General features: G+C 42.8%; 1 protein-coding gene across 3 annotated transcripts in view; it reads right to left on the bottom strand.

Moving 5' to 3' along the window:
• Positions 1–24,105, bottom strand: part of BFSP1 (beaded filament structural protein 1) — a 73,264-nt gene that overhangs the window by 39,670 nt on the left and 9,489 nt on the right. The window contains exons 6-7 of one of the 3 annotated variants that reach the window (XM_029916002.1): positions 15,100–15,227; positions 11,734–11,824 (exon numbers count right to left, since the gene is read on the bottom strand). Coding sequence is in view for 2 of the 3 variants with exons in the window: in XM_029915999.1 (XP_029771859.1) it covers positions 1–81 (81 nt within the window). In the remaining variant the exon portion in view is untranslated. Of the gene's footprint in view, positions 297–4,114; positions 4,135–11,733; positions 11,825–15,099; positions 15,228–24,105 lie in introns of those variants that run through there. The other 2 variants (XM_029915999.1, XM_029916000.1) reach the window with 2 other exon arrangements.

Genomic DNA, 24,105 nt, shown 5'->3' with positions numbered 1-24,105 from the left:
GGGCTCGGCGGCGCGCTGCGCCTCCTCGGCGCGCTCGTACTGCTCCTTGCGGGTCTGGAAGACGTAGCTGCGCCGGTACATGGCTCCGGTGCGGGCGAGCGCGCGCAAACCGGCTCCGGGAGGCCGTGCGCCGAGGTGGCCGGCCGCTAAATAAACATCGGGGGCGGGGGGCCCGGCACGCAGCTGGGTCGTTCCAGAGCCGATCAGCTGTTGAGCTCAACGCGGTACCCAGCCTCCGGAAGAATAAAAGAGCAGCAGGCCTGCCTTTGTGCGCCAGATTAGCGGACCATGCAGCGCTGGGGGTTGGAAGGTTACATTGGGCAATGAGGTTTTTATTCGGTGATTGTTAAAGCCTGTTGCTTTATGACTGAATGGAGGGTCAGAAGGACAAGGGAGGCATGACTGCTTCCTCTGGGAATTGTGAAGGAAGCCCAAGGGAGCTTGTTAAACTTGGACTAGCTCAAAGGCCCAGGGACCTCGCTTTGTCTCCTCTTTCAGTCAAACTCTCAATTATAGACCTTTTCAACAATACCATTTTTTTTTCTGATCACGTAAGCAATTCTTTTGCATAATTACAGCATGACACTTAGGAACCCTCTTTACCTTAGGGGTTCTTAAGCACGGATGCAAAATAAATGGTCCATCTCATGAAATTGTGATGTGTGCGGCAAGTAAGTTCTTACTAATACCTGTGCATTTGCGTGAGGAAAACATTCTTTATACAACAACTTAAGAAAACAGATGCATGGTTATCATTCTAACATTACACTTGCTCTCGTGGATTCTGCCATCTTTTCCAGAGTAGGAGAAACAAGTCGAGTTCCATCAGGATATTGGCATAATTGATTCTTTGAACTAAAGAAAAAATCCTTACAGCCTAAAAGATTTAATTGGCCAACTCTCATTTAGAGAATATAAAAGATTTTTTTGCCACTATGTTTAATTTTAATTTGTATTGTGGAAATAACAGACCTAGGCTTTAACAAATTTAAAAGTAAATTGTGAGTGTTGAAGGAAACAAATAGCATTTGATGAGACTGTTCCTACGTATGAATATTTTGTCATGTCTCCAATTTTTTTTTAATATTTATTTCTTGAGGGGGCCGCAGTGAGAGAGTGTCAGAGAGAGAGAGGGGTAGGGCCCACCCGAAGTTGGGCTCTTGGGGTTTTTTTTAACCAATCGAGGTTTGGGGTGGGGGGTGCTCCTGTTCACCAGAAGTAGGTTTGGAGCTCACCTGATGCAAGACCCGAATGAACGTATGAATTGTGAGATCATGACTTTAGCCAAAGTCAGTTGCTTAACTGACTGAGGCACCCAGGTGCCCTCCAATTTATTTTCTTAAGTTTTTTATTTTTTAATTTTTTAACGTTTATTTATTTTTGAGAGAGAGAGAGAGAGAGAGAGAGAGAGAGAGACAGAGTGTAAACTGGGAAGGATAGAGAGAGGGAGACACGATCTGAAGCAGGCTCCAGGCTCTGAGCTGTCAGCACAGAGTTCGATGTGGGACCTGAACCTACAAACTGTGAGATCATGACCTGAGCCGAAGTCAGCCACTTAACCGACTGAGCCACCCAGAAGCCCCTATTTTATTTTATTTTATTTTATTTTATTTTATTTGTATTTATTTTGAGAGGGAGAGCAAGCAGGGTAAGGAAGAGGCTGAGGGAGACAGCACCCCACGTGGGTTGTACCCTAATAGCACAAAGCCTTATGCCAGGCTTGAACTCACAAACCGTGAAATCATGACCTGAGCCAAAATCAAGAGCCGAGCACTTAACCATCGACTGAGCCACACAGGTGCCCCAAGTCTTCAATTTAAAAATCATTGTCAGAAGGTTGTTTTCCTAAAAATAAGTTTTCAGATTAGCAGTACCATATAATTAACAACTATATGGATTGCACATAATCATATGACAAATTAAAGTTATAGTTACCAAAGTTCATGGAAAGGACACCAATCTTTGATGAGTTATTTCTCCAAAAAGACTGTAATATAATGGAATGAATTCAGTTTCAAATAACTCTAATATAAGGTCCAAAGTTGTGGTGGTAGTGTGGTTATTGTTCTAGTTTCTTCTCTTAAGCCATTTAAAAATAGATGTTGTGATCAAATCAAGGAGAGCCACTTAAGTATTTTTTGTAAATACATATGTCTCATGCTGATGGCATGGTAACTTAGTTTCTGGCTTCCTAGAGAGCAAAACCAGCACAGAACAAAGAAAGGATATAAAAGCACTTACTCCCTCTGACATCAGCTATCAGTTAAATATTGCTACAGAACAAACTGACCCCAAAACTAAGTAGCACGTGTAAGAATCACCTTAAGGTGGCGACCGAGCGGCCATTTCTCTGGGGGCTGGAGGAGGACACATGCACAGACGACCCCTGCCCCTCACCTGCAGACCTGGGATGTCCTGCCCCATTTGGAAACAGCCAATAATGAAGCTCCAGCTTCCCATCACCCTGACAGAGGAGGCAACCTATTCCATCCCGCCATGTCCCTGAAAGGCCCTTATTTGATAATCTGTCCTCCCAAGATCAAACCCAGAACCCCTCACCCATAAAACCCCCCACCCATCGCCTATCAGGCATGACTTCCCTGACTCCCCCCTCCCGGGGTCATGGGACCTCACCCGGGAATCGCAGATCCCAATAAAGGCTTTCTTGGCTCCATAACCTGGTCTCTTTCTTTCCTCCCATCGCTGCCTCCATCTATTAAATCTTACAGCATGCAAGAAGAAATATTTAGTGCTGCACTCACAAGTCTGCAGGTCAGCTGGATCGCTCTCCTTCAAGCTGTAGATCTTTCGATCTGTGCTCCAAATGTCTCTCATCGTCCTAGAACTAGCAATGACAGGAACAAGAGCAAACCCAGCCACACAATCTCATTCCAAGCCTTTTTTGCATCCTGTCCTTTGACACCCCTTTCATCAAAGCAAACCACATGGCCACAGCCAAAGTCAAGAGAGGCACCCCCAGGGCCATGGCAAGGGTGTGAGTATGTAACTGTCACACTGCAGTCAACAACTGGGACCGGCAACCCGGTCTACCACACACAGTAACCCCATTTGAAGAAATAGATATCCCAGAAACATAACAATGGAAGAAAAATATTATTTCAATGTAATCCAGTGGAACAAACACTCAGAAAACATTTACTCACAAAGCGTCGTCTCAGGGAGATAAATGTTGAACAAGGTCAAGTCCCTCCCTTCCCTCAAGGTTCAGGGAAACAAATTCCTACTCAACTAATTAAAACACAAGGAAATCTGGGATAAGTTCTAAAATAAAGCTCTTCTCAAAATGCTATGGTTGTACCTAAAGCTGAAAGTTAATGAGAAGTTAGAATTTCAGGCAGAATAGCATAAACAAAGCGTGAGAACAACTGGAGTGAGGTGCAGTAAAGTGAGCCTGGTGCTCCCTGAGCATGGTGAGGCTGAACTGCAGAGAGCCTAGAAAGCAGGGGACCAAAAAAGGAGAGTTTGAAGGAAGGCGGGCTTCTCATGGCTGCAGTGGATTGAACGTGGGCATCACCGCCACTCCTTCTCCCAAGTCCTACCAAAAATAGCAGCAAATAATTTATTTTTAGATGAAAACTCCACAAAAGTAAGGAAGAAAACATCACAGTGGACAAGATGTGCAAACAAATTTTCAGAAGGCTGAACAGAGAGATTAGTGGCAACTGACTTAGCAGAGGGAAGCAAGCTGACACTTATATGCCACAGAGGGTACTGGAAAAAAAAAAAAGCCAGTTCATGTGAAAGTCTCAGAAAAGCTTGGAAATTGCATGTACTAGGGGCATCTGGATGGCTCAGTAGGTTAAGCACCCAAATTCAGCTCAGGTGGTGATCCCACAGCTTGTGATTTTGAGCCCTGCAGCAGGCTGTGTGCTAACAGCTCAGAACCTGGAGGCTGCTTCAAATTCCGTGTCTCCTCCTCTCTCTGCCCCTCCCCCACTCCTGATCTGTCTCTCTCAAAAATAAACATTAAAAAAAGTTGTTTTAAGTAACTGGATGTACCAGATACAACAGAAAATGGGGGTGAAGTGTAGAGCTAAAAAACCAGAGCGTTAGCCCAGGGCATAAGAAGCAGTTAAAATTTCAGATTGCCTACCTCATTTCTGCACAGCCTGAGAAGGCTGGGTGAAACTGAACAAGAGAAGTTTTGAGTTCAAGGTCACCAAACACAGCTAAGGACAGGATGAGACCATCCTGAAACAAAGGAGTTAAGGGAAGAGATGCGTCATGAAAGATGAGCTATACAATCTCCCTTTCCATTTACCACTTCACTTCTCTTCTAGGATGCTCGTCACCTGGCATGTATTTCCCTGGGGCAGGAGAAAATTCTCTGGAGAAACTGAGTGACTTAGACAGAAAGATCACCAGATAGTGAATTTGGAATGTTGACTGACTGGCTTTGGGTTGGAACACAGAACACAGTTGTACGGTCCAAGGTAACTCAAACACAACCATTGATCATTAGACTAAGACCCATTTTTATAATGAAGTTTTACTTGTTACAGCATATGGTTTTTTAATATCTCTTTTGCACCTAGATTTTTGTTTCTGAAAGTATTTCCCCCCCAAAACATAGATTCCCTAGATTTGTATAATTTGCACTGCCTGTCCCCGCCTGGTGGTACTGTCATGAGATCCTGCTCCCCTCTGTTGATGCTATTAAAAGTGTGAATATTTCTTATTGGAATTTTACTATAATTAGTTGGGTTTTTCTCTCACAGGAGAAAAGAAACTAAGCTGATGTAGTTAGCTTATTCTGTGGGACCCCTGGCTGGTTTGTGACTTTGTGACCTGTTCTTGAATCCTGTTTTTTAACTGGCCATAAAATATGACAAGTACTAATTGACAGCTGTATTTCCCCTCTACTGGTCATTTTAGTTTGGGTTCCCCCAAAGCAGACCCTGAAATAAGAGTTAAAGTGCAAGTAGTTTATCTGGAAGGTGATCTCGGGAAGCACCCACAGGGAGGTAGGCAGGAGATGAAGGCAAAGCACGCTTTGTGATAATAAGCATGTCACCCTTACTAGGGAAATGCAGCTCAGTCCCACTGGAAACTCTGGGAAACAGCTCAGAGCAGGTGCCTCAGAGCCACCCCACCCAAGGGTGAAAGAGCTGGAGATTTACCTGCCACTGCCAGGGCCCAAGGGCTGACCACAGGGCACTTCTGGCCTGCCACAAGCAGCCTAAGTAGCTGAGGTTAGGTGTTAGCCCCACCACTTTGGCACGTGACTTAACCAATCAGGTTCCAGCATGGACACCAGAAAATGAAGAGGATCATACATTTCAGTTCACCTGAGAGAATCCACGTTTATACCTTTATCTCAGCACAAGTATAGATAGCACCCTCTTTTATTCTCAAGAGTTTCTTGGTTTGTCTGAGAAGATTGCCTCTCTTATTTTGGCCTGCATAATCTGAATGTCTAGCCAGAATCTGATCATAAGGAAACATCTGCACAAACTCCAAATAAGAAACATTCTATTAATAAAAATAGAAGGGGATGCTATTCTTTCAAAATGTTAACACCATGAAAGAAAAAGAGAGACTAGATAAATGTTCCAGATTAAGAGAAACTAAGGAGAAACACAGCATCTATGTGCAATACTGTTCCTGGACTCCCTCCTACATTTGGAGCAGAAGAAAATGCTATAAAGGTCATCACTAGATCCCGTGACAAAATTAGAATTATGGACCCTCAATTACATAAAAGAATTGTATCAATGTTAAATTTATTGAAGTTTATGACTATACCACAGTTAAGTAAAATGATATCTTTATTCTTAGAAAATATATTCTTAACCATCAAGGGATAGAACACATGACGTATGCAACTTACTTTCAAAAGATTCTGAAATGCGGGGCACCTGGGTGGCTCAGTCAGTTAAGTGGCGGACTTTGGCTCAGGTCATGATCTCACAGTTTGTGAGTTCAAGCGGGGCGTCAGGCTCTGTGCTGACAGTTCAGAGCCAGGAGCCTGCCTCAGAGTCTGTGTCTCCTTCTCTCTCTGCCCTTCCCCTGCTCACGCTATGTCTCTCTGTCTCTCAAAAATAAATAAACGTTTAAAGAATTTTTAAAAAGATTCTGAAAAGCATGACATATATAAGTATAAGCCGAAACATAAACACAAAAATGTATGGAGAAAGAGAGAGAAAGGAAATGAGGCAAAAGAGTAACAATAGGTCAGCCTTGGTAAAGGTAAAGGGTGTTGCATTATTGGAATTTTTCTGAGAAAATTTGAAATTACTTTCAAAAACATTTGTGGAAATCCTGATCTTATTATATGTTAAGCATTTTGCAGTGTAGGCATTTAACAAATATTACTTCTTTTACCTTATAGCCATATATATGCGTAATAGCAAAGAGAGAGAGAGAGAAGGACAGAGGAAAGGTGGCTTAGTCAACTGTGCAGTAACAACAGGAGAAAATGGTCTATAACTATCGTAATCGTGTGGAAGACATGATGATATAAATGAAAATGTTTATAACAAACATGAAGGGGCGCAGAAAAACAAAGTACCAGATGCATGGTAACGACAGTCATACAAGAACATAAATAAGTACATAATCAGATACTAGTGTCATATACCAAGCTTTATGTTCATCACATCTTATTGTCATTAAAGTTAATTGGATATATGACTCTTGAAATTTTTTATTAACATTCTTAATTAAAGAACTGAATATATTTTAAAAGCCTGAGTAAAATAGGCAGAGATGTTTGCCTTTTAATCAATTTCATACCCTACAACTTTGAGCTTTCTCTTCAGTTTACATACATCCTGAGTTTGCTTTGGGCTTTTTCCAGACACAAAGGGTAGTCAAGAGCATTCTGCAAATGCCAGGTCTCTGCTGTTTTCTAGTTGTGTGGCCTTGCACAATTCAGTTCATCTGTTTTCTAAAATGATGGATTTGAGCAAAAGAATCTCTAAGATCTACTTTCTCTTGTTTCGGGTTAAATTGTGTCCTATAAAATTCACGTTTTAGGGGCACCTGGGTGGCTCAGTCAGTTGAGCATCTGACTTCAGTTCACGTCATGATCTCACAGTTTGTGAGTTTGAGCCTTGCATTGGGCTCTGTGCTGACAGTTTAGAGCCTGGAGCCTGCTTCAGATTCGGTGTTTTCCTCTCTCTCTGTCCCTCTCCCCACCCTCTCTCAAAAATAAATAACAAACATTAAAAAATTTTAAATGAAAAATAAAAATAAATAAAAACCACATTTTAGTCCTAATCCCCAGGACCTCAGAATGAAACTGTGTTTGGAGATATGCCTTTAAAGAGGTAATCAAGGTAAAACAAGTTCATATGAGTGGGCCCTGATCCAGTGTGACTGGTGTCCTTGTAAGAAGGGTAGATGAGGACACAGACATACATACAGAGAGAAGACCATGTGAGGATACAGGGAGAAGGTGGGCATCTGCATGCCAAGGAGAAACCAACTCTACCCGTCCCTCACTCTCAGACTTTAAGACTCCAGAGCTCAAAAAAAAAAAAAAAAAGAATCTCTGCTGTTGAGTCCACCCAGCCTGTGTTTCTTCGTTATGGCAGCCCAAGTAAACTGATAATACTGCTCTAACATTCTGCTGCTTCTGCTTGCTCTCTGTTTACAGGCCATCACTTTCCCAGGATATATAAATGTCCGCCACAAGGGGGCCACGCTGCCCTCAGAGTGAACACCCTGCCCCCCGCCGCCCAGAGGGCGTTGCAGATTGCAGATTGCGGAGGGGGCAGATGGAAGTGCAGATGAACAGCCTGAAGCCTTTCCACAAAAGCCGATTGACCCAAAAAATGAGCCATCCTGGAAAGGTTCATTTCCAGTAGGGCTACCAGCAACCCGAGGGAAAGGGCAGACCCTTGATTCCCCAGCCCCTGCTCTCTTAGACTGGTCTCCCCATCAGGCCCCAGCCTTTATAGTATGCTTAGCTACCCTGCCAGTGATGAGTCTGCATGAAGAGTGATAACAGATGGAGAGACACCCAGAAGCAAGGCTCCCTCTCCAACTGCACACACATGAGTGATTATGAAGACTTCCAGGAAAGTAAAGCCACAGATTCAAATACTATCTGAGGCAGGAGGGCACTGAGCACCAACCTGCTTTTCTCAGGGTCTAATACAGAAACTGAAGGAAGTATCAACAACCCCAAATCTGTTGGATGACAGGTATGTTCCTTGGGCACCAAGACAAGGCATGACAACTAAATGCAATGCATGATGCTGAATAGGATTTTAGATTAGGAAAAAAAAGCTATAAAGGAATATTATTGTGATGATTGATGAAATTTGGATATGGAATACAAATTAGATAATAATGTTACAAGTTTGGGGGTTTGGGTGGCTCAGTCTGTTAAGCATCCAACTTTGGCTCAGGTCATGTTCTCACCGTTGGTGGGTTCGAGCCCCGCTTCCGGCTCTGTGCTGACAGCTCAGAGCCTAAGCCTGCTTCAGATTTGTGTCTCCCTGTCTCTCTCTCTTCCTTCACTCCACCCCACTTTCTGTCTCTTTCTCTCTAAAAATAAATATTCAAATAATAATAAGTGTTAAAATGCCTGCTTTTGGTAATTGTACTATGGCATGTAAGAAAATGACCTTGTTCTTAGGAAATACATGCTAGTTTAAAGAATAATAAGGCACACTGTCCAATTTTCCCTCATCTGGTCAGAAAATAAGTAATATACATGCATATACAATACACATATATAAAAATAAATACAGAAAATAATAAAGTAAATGGAGGAAAATGTAAATAATTGGTAGGTTAGGGTAAAGGCTATATGGGAGTACCCTGTACTCTACTTCAGTGTTTTTACAAATTTGAAATTATAACAAAAGATAAATCACCCCCCTCCCAAATCCCAAACACCTCTGGGGAAATTGTGCTGAGAATAGATATTTCTTAATAATAGCAAGAAAATGCAAAAAATGCTCCTGCTCCTTTGATTTACTAGATGATATGGTCTCAGCAACCAGGATATATTTTTTTAAATGTTTACTTATTTTTGAGAGACAGAGAGAGACAGAGCATGAGTGGGGGAAGGGGCGGTGAGAGAGGGAGACACAAAATCCGAAGTAGGCTCCAGGCTCTGAGCTATCAGCACAGAGCCCGACACGGGGCTTGAACCCACAAACTGCAAGATCATGACCTGCGCTGAAGTCAGATGCTCAACCAACTGAGCCACCCATGCGTCCCTCAGCAACCAGGATTTCACTGATGATTATGGTGGAAGTTGAATGCCAATAATAATGAAGGGCTTTTGAAACATATGTGGACTTACCTTCCCTGAACAGCCAGACAATGGGACACTACCTTGTAATGTCTCTTAGACATTATTGCACCTACTCACGCATCATCATTCTGGCTATGCATGAAAAGTGACCATACCCATGACCTCAGGGATGCAGAAATGAGTCATTGTCCCAGCAGGCACCATCCTCAGGACCAAATTTGGAGAAGTCTCTTTCACAGTTATAATTTCTTACAGATTTAAATCTAGCCATGCTATTCATATTTCTGCTCTGTACTTCTCCGTAAGATATCACTAAACAGAGCCACCACCACTCTTAAGCTGGGTCAGCTTACATCTGAACCACAGCTTCTTTTCTTCTGGTAATGGATTGTCAAGTGGTTTGATGTATCATTGAGCCACAGTTGGCCAACTGGCATGCCCACTTTGCCCTAAAAGGAGGATGTTCGAGACCTTGGTTTATACCACTTAGGAAATGAATACTAAGGAATTAGACACACATATCCATGAAGGTGTTTCTGATAGAAATACACATTTACAGATTTAAACATACATCTGATAGATCATTTTTACGGGGTCATATGTATTTTCCTGTGGATATCACGAGGAACTGATTTAACTGTTTCATAAGAGAAGATGTTCTTATCTCCCCAAGTTCATCCAACTTTTTAGCTTTAAGCTGAAATTGGGAGGGATGATATTCCAAGTTATTTTATCCACAATTTTCAGACTCTGCACACAGTTTGAAAGCACAGTAAGGGATGCTAAGACTATACATTTAAGCCCTAGTCTTCAATTCTTGTACTTAAACTCCATGTGAAGGTTTTCAATGAAATTTATAACGATAGCCTGTTTGAGTAAGATTACCATTGTTTGACAGGCATATGAGTCTGACCAAAATTCAAAGAACTACCTATTCCAACCATTTGACTTGTTAGTTCTGTAAGAGTTGCCAAAGGAAAGCAACTGAGCAGCCACTTTGCTGTGGAGAGCTTCAAGCACTGACAACCCCCACTTGCAAACCTGGGAGGACCCAAGCCATTTGGAAAGCACCAGCGGCCATTTTATTGCAGGCCAGATAACAGGTCCAGGTGCCACCAGGACTGACGACCCCCCATCTCAATCTGGACTGTCTCAAACTGTAATGCCTCACCATGGAATTCCAGCATCCCCCTCCCCACCGAAGCGAACAGCCAGTTGAATCCTGCCACCGTCCAAAGATGCCCCTACTTGGCTATCGGCCCACCTGAGCTCAAACCTGGAACTCCTGCACCCATAAAACACCTTGCTCTCCCATATCGGGCGCGACTTCCCTGACTCCCTGCTCCAGAGTCACGGAACCTCGCCCGGGAATCGCAGATCCCAATAAAGGCCTTCGTGGCTCCATAACATGGTCTCTTTGTCCTCCAATCTCTGTCTCCATCTATTAAACCTTACAAGTTCATTTGGTGAAGGACTATAATGATGTGAAAATTGTCCTACTGTTCCACTCTCTACCACTGCTCAGGATGACCTTGCTAACTCCCACCCCTTCATTTATCTAATATTTTTGTCTCCTGACTTTTCTTCTCACCCAAGCAGATACCACCCTTTTCTTCATTTGTCTTTGTCGCCTGGTTTGGAAACCAGTATCTTTATTTTTTTTAATGTTTTATTTATTTTTGATACAGAGAGAGACAGAGTATGAGAGGGGGAGGGTCAGAGAGAGAGGGAGACACAGAATCTGAAGCAGGCTCCAGGCTCTGAGCTAGCAGTCAGCACAGAGCCTGACGCGGGGCTCGAACCCACGAACGTGAGATCTGACCTGAGCCGAAGTCGGAGGCTTAACCGACTGAGCCACCCAGGCGCTCAGAAACCAGTATCTTTCTTACTCCTTTCAACCCCCACCCCCCACTCATCAGCTCAGCATATTAATTTATGAAGAAGACTGTTGAGAGAAGTCTTCAGTTCCACACACCTGAGCCCCACATAGGGCCCCCATAGGGCCTCTCCTGGCTAAGGCTCCACCTCTCTGCTATCCAGGCAGACCTGCTCACAAGATTGTTCTAACTAGCCCAGAGCTCTTTAAATGCAGGGCAGATGTTAAGGCTGTTCATTATAGTTCCCACTCTCCACTAGATGATCATTCCAGATCCATCCTCCATCCTTCCCCAGGATCCTGGAAACCCAAAAAGACTAGCTCCTCCTGGATGCTGGAAACCCTAAAAGGCTAGCCCCTCCTAGATTGTTTCACCTGCCTCCCGTGCCCTTGGGCTTCCTGTTGGGTTTGGCAAATGGAGGTCACTGGCAGGAGATCAGAGAGACTTCCTTCCTGCTTCCCTTCCCCTCTAAGCAAAATTACCCTTTCGTGGCATCTCTTGCTTCCTGCTGTTGCTAGTTCTGGGCCCTTTACCATGCTTTACTGATTCCCTTAACCCTGCTCACACTTCTGGAAGTTGTCCCTTCATTAAAATCTCTTCAGTTAAACTCTTTGTTTATACCATTCATTTCCTGCTAGATCCAGAAGAATGCAGTCAGAGGCAATATCTCACTCATCAGCCAGTAAAACTTCTGAAATAATGTAGGTACCTGCTGAAAGGAATTAAGCGACAAATGAAGCTTAGAAAGAAACTTGAAATAAAGACAAAGATTTTGAATATTGGGAAGTTCATCTTGAAACTTTCAAATGGGGAAGGTGAGTGTTGATTGGCGAGAGATGAAGCACGGGGCTCTTATCCAGAGCCGTGCCAGAGGCCTGACCCTCTTACTTCATGTTTGCTGAGTGGGTGTTTCAAAAGATGTGGTTAAATTTTGTAAGCAGCCCTAAGGTGAAATTTGCTTTGCTCTCCGCTGCGATGGGTATAGTTTTTTGTTTTTGTTTTTGTTTTGTTTGTTTGTTTGTTTGCTTGTCTTTCTTATTAGAGGAAATATAGAGGGACAGGACAAAAATACATTTGTTGAGAAAGAAAACTGCACCAGTCAGCAAAATGACCGCGTTCACAGACACAATAAAAGAAAAAAATAATAATTCCTTGAATAAGAGCTTTCTATTTTAAGAAGATGAAAAAAAGAAGAGCTGCCCTCAAGTGATAGATAATGAAGACATTCCCCAGGCATTCTCAGCCTCTGTGGCTTTTCAGATGTAAACCTGAAATGTAGTCCATTACAAAGGGTGGCCTCCAAGCTGGGTTCCGGTTGCTTATTTTGTTCTGCGGTCTGCCTGTGCTGAACATAGCAGTTTAAACAAGCCACAGAGCCGTGAGTGGTCCCCGTGTCTAAAATGCCTTCTGGATTATCCTCAGTGACCCTAATTGTAGGACTTAGAATCTGCAAGGATGAGAATCAAATGGGATATTTAGGATCCAGCGCTCCCTTGAGTACCTTATTTTTTTCAAGCTAACCTGGGTTTTTGGGTAACACACGCTGGGTCTGAAAATGCCACTTCGTCAAGATTGGCTACCTGATATCCTAGGGACCTCTAAGACCAATTCCAGGACATCACAGAGGCAACACTCCAGTGTCCCCAAGCCTGCATTTGGAGCACTGTTTGGCTGAGTCATTTGCAGTATTATTCTGGAGCTGCCTCTCAGGAGCTCATAAAAGCCAACTATTGTATTTCCAGGAATTTGGGGAGCTGGTTAACACCTCACTGATAGCTTGAAATCAGCAATGCTGGAGTTTTTACACTACAGGAGTTGACAAACGCTATGAAGACACTTCGGGACATTTCTTCCCTTAAAACTCAGTTGTTCAACATTCACTGGAACCATGTTAACTATGAAATAATACTGATCCATCTCTCCAGTTGAGGAGGAAAGCTGGTAAACACAAATAAAAAGGGCCAGCCAGATGTCCGAGGCCAGACATTCCCCGCCTCTCCTTCTGCATGCTTTTGGCTTCTGCAATCTTACCTGCCTCTTGCATCGGCCAGAAGCCAGGAACCTGAAGCCTGACTACACTAGTCCTGTCCAACCCGGAAGCACTTATATATAAAATATCAGTATAACCGGAGCCGGATGCTCAGACTTTGGAGGTGATTCCGCTGAGCTGGCACCGGTAGGAAATAAATAATCTTCTGATTCCCTGAGTGCTTGCTTGTCATTTGTCTTGAAAGAACACAGGTCTGAACCAAACTGACTCCATGACAGGCTTTAAGTTTCCCCTCTGACCTTAAAGGCCTAAATTTCAGGCAGTTACACATTGCCTAAGGCAGGAGAGACCACCCTTGTTAACACCCAATCAGAAGCAGCCAGCTAACACCCTTAACATTCCTAAGGGCAGGCCTGTAGATGGAAACCATAGTTACCTGTTGTTTAATACTAGATTAACCAGTTACTCACCCCACGTGGGGGTCCTTGGCACACACTGTAACTGGTTATTTATAAAGATACTCTAGATGTTGTGATTGGGTCCCACCAAGAGTAACTAATGCTCTAAACAAAATGTATGGTTAAAGTTGTTGCCAATGATGTTATGCGATAATGATTGGATCACGGTACCTATGTCACAATTTCCTGTAACTCCCCCTTCCCAAACCCCATAAAAACCCTGCTCAGCCCTTGTTCAGGGCTCTCAGCATGGATCCACTGCATTGGTGAGGTCTGTGAGACCGAACTTAGGCCTGGCGATCTTAAGCCCGTAATAAATGCCCTTTGCTTTTGCATGCGTGACTCGGTTTCCCTGGTGGTCTCTGGTCTTTGGGGACGATATTGCAATCTGGACATAAAAGTCTCTTCCTGGGTTTCGAGTATTTGCTATAACACAGTGACTAAAATTGATGGATAGAAATTTGTTCTTTCTTCAATCCCTGAAAGCTCAAAAAAGAGAACCAGCCTTCTCAAGTACATTATTTTAAATGGTCCCCTAAATTTAAATACTCAGTAAAAAAAAAATTAGAGTGGTTGGGGGCACCTGGCTCGCTCAGTTGGTTGAGAGTCCAACTTTGGTTCAGGCGAACTTACTGTTTGCGAGTTCGAGCCCCAGGTAGGGTTCTGTGTTGACAGCTCAGAGCCTGGACCCTGTTTCAGATTCTGTCTCTCTTTCTCTCTGCCCCTCCCCCACTCACACTCTGTGTGTGTCTCTCTCTATCTCTCAAAAATAAATAAACATTTTTTTTAAAAATTAGAGTGGAATTAGAGTCTACAGCCTGAGAAAATGGTTTGTTTTGATTTCAAGTTGGTTCAAGAAGTTTCTGACAATTAATTTAATATAATTGCCTTATAAAGTTAAAATGCCTTCCAAAATTTTATGGGGCCATTTCAAAAACTGGGGAAATCAGCCAGTAAATGAAAGTGTATCTCTGCAAGGAGAAAAAGAGATTTATCTCAAAATTAGTTTAGGCCCAGCTGGAGGAATTGGTCTCTGTTCCAGTGGAAAGATAACCATCCTTAGCAAATCCCAAGATTTCTTTTTCCTGAAATAATGGCTGACCACTGCCTCTGTTGTTTTTGGCCAAGTGTTTGACCAAAATAAGAATTTTGCAACTGCAATGACCTAACTTGGGAAACAATTTAACAACATTTTCTAGGAACCACAAAACATTTGTTTTAGTCTTTCTGAAGACCAACGGTAGGACCAGAAGGAGAGCCTAATATTTTGCCATGTAACAAAGAAAAAACTAGATAAGGTCAGTGGCTGGAAGAATATTTCAGTTCAAGTAACGGTCATCCAGAGCCCAAGAAATGCTGCCTTTCAAACCAGTAATGAACATGCCTCGCATAACATCACATCCAGCTAAAATCCTGGATCCGCTCAGCTGATTATCAGGGCATTAAATGGTGACCTTTATCATACAATAAATTGTAAGCTGGGAAGCTAGGTTTGACAAAAACAGCAGGAACCGTAGTTAGCTGCAAAAATAGACTTACCTGTTAGAAGGGCCTGGAGAAAATGTCTTGACGTGATTGGGAAAGAATAGAAGCTTCTTGCAGTGACTCGGACTTCAGTTGGGTGAGTGCAGACAATCCACGTTAGGCAATATTATGATTGCTGGGGACTGCGAAAAAAATCAACCCGCTCAAGTATTAGCAAAATGCCCTCCCAAGGCCTATTAAATATTGTACCAGTGACGTTATTTGAAGTAAGCTGATATACTGTGCTGGTGTATGTATGGATTAAATCATGGACATTGAATCCAATCGTCTAGGTTTAAATTCTTTGCAACCCATGGCATGTCTGAGTGGTTTAGTTGGTTAAGCGTCTGACTCTTGATTTTGACTCAGGTTATGATCTCAGGGTTTCATGAGTTCGGGTCCCATGTTGTGTGCCCTACACTAAGAGTGTGGAGCCTGCTTGGGATTCTCTCTTTGCCTCTTCCTTTGCACACTCTCTCTCTTTCAAAAATAAATAAATGAACTTTGAAAATTCTTTGTGGCCCATTAGCTATGTGGTCTCAGAAAAGAGACTTAATCTCTCTAAGCCTCACATGCCCCATCTAGAAACTGGGAGAAGCGTAGTTCCCAAAAGATGTTGTCAGGGCTACATGATGTGTTCAGAGTGATGGGTGGCACATAGTAAGTGCTTAATAGATATTAAGGATTATTTTTTTTTCTTTTTTTGCATGTAGGCTGATGGACTTTAAGCATTTGTCATGGTTTGGAATCCCCCAGAAGCAGCCCCAGACGCGAGCGGTATATTTGATAGAGGATCGTGTCACACCAGTAGATGAGTGGGGGAAAACAGGCAGGATGGGAAGGCGGCTCCTGCAATTGCAGGAATGTCATCAACACCTCTGTGGGCAGCTGGAGCTCACTGTATCTGGCAACTCTAAGGGACAGAACACGATACCCCACAGAACTATCCCACCCAAGGAGGGAGAAAGCTGGGTACTTATCCACAACTCTCTGTCCATCTTTGGTTGGGAACTGCTCCCAAGGGCATCAACACTCTAGGACATGGGACAGAAAATGGCAGGTAGTTCAGAGTAGGCAGCCTTCAGCATTAGAGAGTGGACGGGGACACAGGAGGAGGGCTGGCAGCAGCTGCTAGAACCCTGCATCACGGTTTTCAGATCATTAAGTGACCTGGAGTTCCTTTATTTTTTTTAACATTTATTTATGTATTTTGAGAAAGAGAAAGAGCGAGAGAGAGCACAAGCAAGGGAAGGGGCAGAGAGAAAGGAGAGAGAGAATCCCAGGCAGGCTCTGTTCTGTCAGAGAGCCTGGGGTCATGACTTGAGCCAAAATTAAGAGTCAGAATTTTTAAAAATCTTTATTTATTTTTGAGGGAAAGAAAAAGAGAGACAGAGTGTGGGCAGGGGAGGGGCAGAGACAGGGAGACACAGAATCTGAAGCAAGCTGTAGACTCTGAGCTGTAAGCCTAGAGCCTGACATGGGGCTCAAACTCACAAACCGCAAGATCATGACCTGAGCTAAAGCCCGAGCCACCCAGGCACTTCTGAAGTTTATGTATTTGTTTTAATGGATCAACCCTTAAGTGACAATAATACAACAAAACAAAACAAAAAACTGTGTTCATTCTATGCTGGTTTTAATGTAGGTATTAAGAAATAAATTATGTAATTTTAAAATATTTGTATGTAAGTTCCTATTAAATCAACACAATGTTGAGAATAACATATGGCGTTTAAACCCTATTTCTGCTTTGAATGGCTTACTCTTTCTCAATATCCATCACCTGAAGCTAGGGAGGGACCCAGTGTTTTTCACAGTGCTGTGGAATAGCCAAGCCTTCATGGAAAAGGAACACATTGGGGCGCCTGGGTGGCTCAGTCGGTTGAGCATCCGGCTTTGGCTGAGGTCACGATCTCGTGGTTTGTGGATTTGAGCCCTGTGTTGGGCTCTGTGCTGAGAGCTAGCTCAGAGCCTGGAGCCTGTCTTTGGATTCTATGTCTCCCTCTCTCTCTGACCTTCCCGTGCTCATGTGTGCTCTTTCTCTCTTTCAAAAATAAACATTAAAAAAACTAAGAAAAGGAAAACATCCCTCTTTTTCCAAAAGTCACCAACCTTTTAGCAGTTGCAGTAACAGATTTCTTCAGTAAATGAAACCATTTGAGATTTTAGGAAAAATAATATATTAAGACTTTCCCATGCATCCAGAGGTTCAAAATACTAAAACGATAATGAACACCATAAACTCCATTCTTAAATTTAAAAATGTATCTGTTGGATAATCTGATTGATTGTGTCTTTTTCATGTGAAAGCAAAAAGTCTTTATATGTGGCCAACATTTATAAAAATAAATAACTGCCTCAGAGGAAAAGATTGGAAGGTTTGCCAATCTAAAATATAAACTCTTTTGTGTTACAATACCCCCTCAAGCCCAACAAAACCCTAACCAATATTAAAAGCTAAAACAAACACAGGGGGATGGTTTGCATATTAGACAAAAGACAAAGGACTAGGTAATGAAAATTACAAATCAATAACAAAAAAACAAACTCCCAGTGGAAAAGGGAAGGACAAGATCCGTTTCAAAAATCAGCCATTTGTGACATTTTTAAATGAAATAAAAAAACAACCATATATAAGTGGCCCAAGTTTCTGAAGCAAAGACTTACTTTAGAGTTTGATATGAAATGTTCAAGTTTACAGAAGGCACACGGTTAAAAGATATGAAAAGATGTTCAATTTCACTATCCACAAAATACAACATATCAAAATACACATCAGAATACATATATATACACACACATACATATACATACACATTCATACATACATATATACATAAATGCATATATATTATATGTATATATTATATATGTATGGGATGGTTATTTCAAGGAGGTGGCTTATGCAATTGTTGGGGCTGAGGAGTCTGAAATCTGGAGGGCAGGTTGGCAATTCCGGTAAGAGGTGAGATTGCAATATTGAGTTTGAAATCTGTAGGGCAAGTCAGCAGGCTGGGAAATTCAGGAAGCCTTTTTTTTTTTTTAAAGTAGGCTCCATGGTGGGCTCCAAGCTCCAATGTGGGGCTTGATTCATGACCCCCAGATCAAGACCTGAGATGAGATCCAGAGTTGGATACTCAACTGACTGAGACACCCAGGCACCCCCAGGAAGGATTTCTAACGTTACATTCTTGAGCTAATTCCTTCTGCAGAAAACTTCAAGATTTTGTTGTTCAGTCCTTCAATTGAATGGGTTGAATGGATGAGGCCAAGCCACATTATGGAGGTTAATAATTTACTCCATTTCTATTGATTATTTTAATCACATCTACAAAATACCTTCACATCAGTGTCTTGATTAGCATTTGACCAAAGGCCAACCAACTTGACACATAAAATTAGCCACCACAGATGGTCCTGCAGCGCCTTCACAGAGAAAATAGGAGTTCTCAGAAAGACACTCTCTCAACGTCTGTCCCCCAAGTTCTCAGTCCAACAACCCATTTCCCCTCCTAGGACTGCTCATCAATATTTGAGTCTGCTGACTTGAATATCCTCCTTCTTGAAGCACCTTTCTTAGGCCTATGATGCCACTTGCTTCTGGGTTTTCTCTTCTTAGCCTCTTTAAGAGATCCTCTTTGTTTTCATATCTTTCAATTCCTGGGGTTCCAGTGGCTTCTGTCCCCAGCTCTCTTCTCTTTCCACCCTCAGAATACATCTCAGCTCTCTGAGCTGTATTGACTGGTATCAGCTAGGATCGCATGCAGGTGCACACAGCAGGCAGCCAATAATAGTTTAACCAAAGACGACCTGCTTTTTGTCTGAGAGCACAGAGTCTCAAGGTAGGCAGTTCAGGGCTGGTGTGGTGAGTCACTCTTCATTCTGTTGTCCTCAGTGTGTGGCTTGGTGCCCACGCTCACAAGATGGCGGCTGCCCCATAGGCATGGTGTCTACACCTGCCATGTCTTCCCACCAACTCTTTGGAACCTAATTCATTTATTACTCAACAAATATTTATTCACAACTTACTGTGTGTCAACACTCTTCTAGGTGCTAGGAATACAGAAGTGAAAAAAAACGGTTTAAAATCCCTGTTCTTGTGGAGCTTATATTTAAATGGGCAGAGGGATAGAAAGTAAATTAGATAAACAAGTGAAAAATGTTGTAGGTTCAATGATGATGAATGTTACAGAGAAACATAAAGCAGAGAAGGGAACTGGGAGGTCAGGGATGTGTGGTAATTTTAGATGGGATAATCAGGGAAAGCCTCACTGAGGAGGTGACATCTGAGCACAGAACTGAGAGAAGTGATAAAGTAAGCCATTTGGTTGCCTTCCAAATGTAGGGAAGCAAGTTGATAATGGAAAGTACTATTAACTTTTTCTTTTTTAAATCACAGGAATATGAAAACTATGTCTGTATTGGCCTATCAGTGGTGTATGTACATATGTGCAAATGTGTATTATTAGAGTGTGGATGTACCGCACGACCGCTGGAGGACACATTCCACACCAATGACAGGGCTTAATTTTGGTGAGGGACAATGAAATGCAGGGCAGTGAAGATGAAGTTTTCTATCTGGTCTTTTTAATTTTTTTTTGTAAGGAGAAGGTATTCTTGGACAATTTGTGTAATTAAATTTTTTTTAGTTCTTTTTAATTTTTGGACAAAAAGGTGTTGGAACAATGACTTTGGAATCCTTTCTTTCTCTTTTCAGGGTTGTTTTTTTTCTTTTCCTAACAAACTTGCATTTTTTTTTTAATAACCAGAAAAAAAAATGCAACAAAGCAATTTCTATCCTGTAAATCTTTTTTTTTTTAATGATTTTTATTTATTTTTGGGAGATAGAGATAGTGCGAGCAGGGGAGGGTCAGAGAGAGAGGGAGACACAGAATCTGAAGCAGGCTCCAGGCTCTGAGCTAGCTGTCAGCACAGAGCCCGATGCGGGGCTTGAACCCACGAACTGTGAGATCATGACCTGAACCGAAGCCGGCTGCTTAACCGACTGAGCCACCCAGGCGCCCCCCCCCCCATCCTGTAATTCTTTTTACTGCTCTTTGGCTCAACCACCAGCAGAATGACCCAGGGCCCATCTGTGTCATGGCTTGGGGCCTGTGGGGCTCCCTCACCCTCAGCAGCAAGCAAGGTGATCTTGCCAAGCCATCCCCACAACTGCTGCCTCTGCTGCCTCTGTGGCTGCCAGCATCACCTTAGCTACCTGCAGACGCTCCTGCCTCCGCCTCTCCAGTGGGGAAATCTCCCTTCCCATCAGGTTGCAAGGCTTATTAATATAAGATGAGCAGAGCAGAGACGCAGAGGGAGGAAAAATACATAGGGTCAGGCTTTCTAGAGGGGAAGTCCTGTTTCCTCAGTATTGACACCAAGCCCCATGGTGCATCTCCCTGATTAATCTGGCTCTTGCAGTTTCTCTCTCCAGAGAAACTCGAGTTACGTTTCCCAGCAGCTGGGGCAAAGGGCATTCGGATGCAGTGTCTTGTTGTGCCTCCCTTCCCATTGCACTCGTGTTCCAGATCACACCGGCCACCTTGTTACACTCCTTACCTCATGGTGGATTCTACAAGAGCCTTTGGAATGGTTTTTCTGCCACCCATGTCCTCTGCAACATGCTCTAGAGCCGTGGTTCTGGGTGTCTGCAGCTAGCCCAGTATGGACTCCTCTCCCCAAGGGAACTATGAATGCCTGCGACTGGTTCTAAAAGAGTTATCGGCATGACCTGACAGATTTCCTAAATATACCTTTTAAGATTTGGTGCTTCCTCCTCCCAGGCTCCCGGCTTGGGACTCAGTCTCTTTGACTGCTCTATTTGAAGCACGGAATTATGGCTTAAGTCTTTTCTCACTTTACTTCTTTTTTTAAATTTTTTATTATTTTTAAGTTTGTTTTTTTTTTTTTTTTTTTGAGAGACAGAGGGAGACCGCACGAGCAGGGGAGGGTCAGAGAGAAAGGGAGACACAGAATCTGAAGCAGGTTCCAGGCTCTGAGCTAGCTGTCAGCACAGAGCCTGATGCAGGGCTCGAACCCACAAACTGTGAGATCATGACCTGAGCCGAAGTTGGATGCTCAACCAACTGAGCCACCCAGGCGCCTCTCACTTTACTTCTTTATTAATCCTCCTCCCCACGTATTTATCATGGCTCCAGTCTTCTATAAAGTGTGTGTGTGTGTGTGTGTGTGTGTGTGTGTGTGTGTTGTGATAACCAATTCTAACGAACACTGCAAGTAGGGGTGCCTGGTGGCTCAGTTGCTTAAGCATCTGACTCTTAATTTTGACTCAGGTCATGTTCTCATGGTTATGAGATTGAGCTCCGAGCTATGATCTGGTCATGGAGCCCGCTTTAGATTTTCTCTCTCCTCCTTCCTCTGCCCTTTCCCCACTCTCTCAAATAAATAAATGAACTTGAAAAAAAAAAAGAAGAAGAAGAACATTACAAATAATGCTGCTCTGTTAACAAACCTACAACAATTACACAGGATAAACTTGCTCTCAAAAGGCAGATTCAAGCTACTCATTATTAGGTTTTGGTAAGTTGTGCCACTGATCTTTTCACTAAGTATGAATATTACTATTCACGTTTTCTTTAGGAGATACAATCAGAGGATAGAAAGGTAATGCTGACTTTGTTTTGTGAGAAATAAAACCTACTCAGAATGAGGCATATTTAAAGCTCATAATTTCTTTTTATTTTTTTAATTTTTTAAATCTTTTATTTATTTTCAAAAGAGATACAGAGTATGAGTAGGGGAGGAACAGAGAGGGAGGCACAGAATCGGAAGCAGGCTCCAGGCTCTGAGCTGTCAGCACAGAGCCTGACGTGGGGCTCGAATCCATGAACCATGAGATCATGACCTGAGCCAAAGTTGGACACTCAAACCAACTGAGCCACTCAGTACCCTAAGGCTCATAATTTCTAAGTTTTCTCTGAAACAAGTTAATAGTCTGGGTTTTTAACATCTATGTAGAATGCCTAGCTTTGTCTACACACAGAAATAGAGGGATTTTTTACTCAGGAAAGAAAATATTTATTTTCCTTATTTTTTTTCCCTGAGGGGAAAATATTTTCAACATTGCCCTCATTAATTTTTATGGTTGGCCAAGCATTTTCATTATATTAGCCAAAAGGAGTCTGGACTAAATAATGTAGGAAACCAAAGGCATATGAAATGGTTTCCTGGCCAGGAAGATAGTGCATCCATCTTGGGAAAGTTTCTATCCTCAAAAAAAACAAATGAAATTGTGGCCTGCCAAGCCACCTCATGGAATCCAGGCAATACTTTCTGCCTTTTTCCCTCTGAAAGCTTGGACATGGAGTCACAGTTTATTTGTTGAACACGCTCTTCTTGTTTCTTGTAACCATAGACTCTGGTCTAGATGAGTGTTTCTTATGTCAGGCTAAGTCTGAGCCAACATTTATCATTTAAGAAATTTCCATGAGTCATAAAATAAACCTGCAGTAGGCACTACCTTCTATGGGCGTTTCTTTCCTAGAGTTTTTAAGATAAAAGGGAAAACACTGAATCTGGACTCCAACACCCAGCATTTGTCAGACCACACAGACATTTTCTCCTGTGGGGAGGATCCTCCTGATATTTCAAAGCCATTCGAGGTGTGTCCCCTCCTGCCTGAGCACCTTCTGGCCCAATGGCCTGGACCCCTCTCCAAAGGGCCAGGCCAGGGCTGGAAAAAAAAAGGAAGCCATAGAGGTTTCAAGGGCGGAAGTGACTCACTGGCTCAAGGGGTAGGAGGAAAGGTTTTCCATTGGAACGAGAATACAAATGAGCAAGTGATTCCTTCCACCTCCAATGTGGAAAATCTTGCAACGGGGCCTGAATTTACACTGACCGAAGGGGGAAAAAAATACTGCAAGATGTGATGTGTGGCCCTCATTTACATGTAAGGGTGTTTTTCATTAGGGCTGTTTGCCCCCTTTGTGCCAATCAGCTTCTTTTGCCCAGATGTGGATGCCCTCGGAGTCCACAACCTGGATGATTATAGCAACTTAGTGATTTTGCTGCAAAAATAGGTCCTGTGTCGAGAGCACAAGGCCTAGAGTTTATAAATCAAAATTCAATGGTCTGCCTTAGTAGTACTAGGATATGTCACTAATTGCTAATATGGCCCTCGATACTCAATGAATTTTATGTATTGTGCAGGCATTACACTTTAGAACCAAAGGGGTTAACCTCACCAACACCTTCAATTTACAAGCAAGGATAAGGAGGTCCAGAGAGGTACACCTCCTAAGAGATCACACAGCCAGTCAAGACCAAAACTTGTATCAATAGTGTCAAATACCTTCTTGGTAGCTTGGTGATAGAAATACTGGAGTTGTAGTGATAAGGCAAAAGTTATACTAAAAGGCACTCCAATTTTGCATCATTGCCATTGTCCCTCAGCTGTTTCTGGTGGAGCTGTTCTTGAATATGCTTCAAATTTCCTCACTGGGCAGAGCTGGAGTTCTTTGGCTGAAACACTATTTGACATCCTGCCTCCCACCTCCAGATGGGAAAACTGGGTATAAGCCATAACAAACCCCCTCCCAAAGCAAGAAACAAAAGAAGTGAACCAAAAAAAAAATAAATAAAACCACCACATCTGTATCTTTCTAGGTACCCTGTTCCATGGAGTCTAATTTTGGGGTAAGAACACTAGGTGTTTTCTTCCCCCAGTCATCAGTCTCTGAGTCAGCCCCCTAGCCATCCAAACTTGTATTCACCAACCTAAGTGAGAAGTCGTGTCAGTAACAAATGCTCACTTCCTTCCTCTCCGGATGCCTCACTCCTTAAAATTTGGTCACACCTTTCTGGTTTGATCTGTCCCATCAGTAGGATCATGAGAATTCCCAGTGGAACCTGGGCCAAGTTTATCTTGGCATCAGTCCATTTTCTCTCATGATCTCCTTGTGGCAGGGTCCATGTATTCCTGGTAGCCACCATGGCCACAGCTGGCCCACAGGAGGACCCAGTAAACATCTGTCAAATGTAACTGAAAATATTTCAAAG

The sequence above is a fragment of the Suricata suricatta genome, chromosome 12 (assembly GCF_006229205.1).
Source record: "Suricata suricatta isolate VVHF042 chromosome 12, meerkat_22Aug2017_6uvM2_HiC, whole genome shotgun sequence".
Lineage (NCBI taxonomy): Eukaryota > Metazoa > Chordata > Mammalia > Carnivora > Herpestidae > Suricata > Suricata suricatta.
This window is presented reverse-complemented; position numbering and strand designations above follow the sequence as displayed.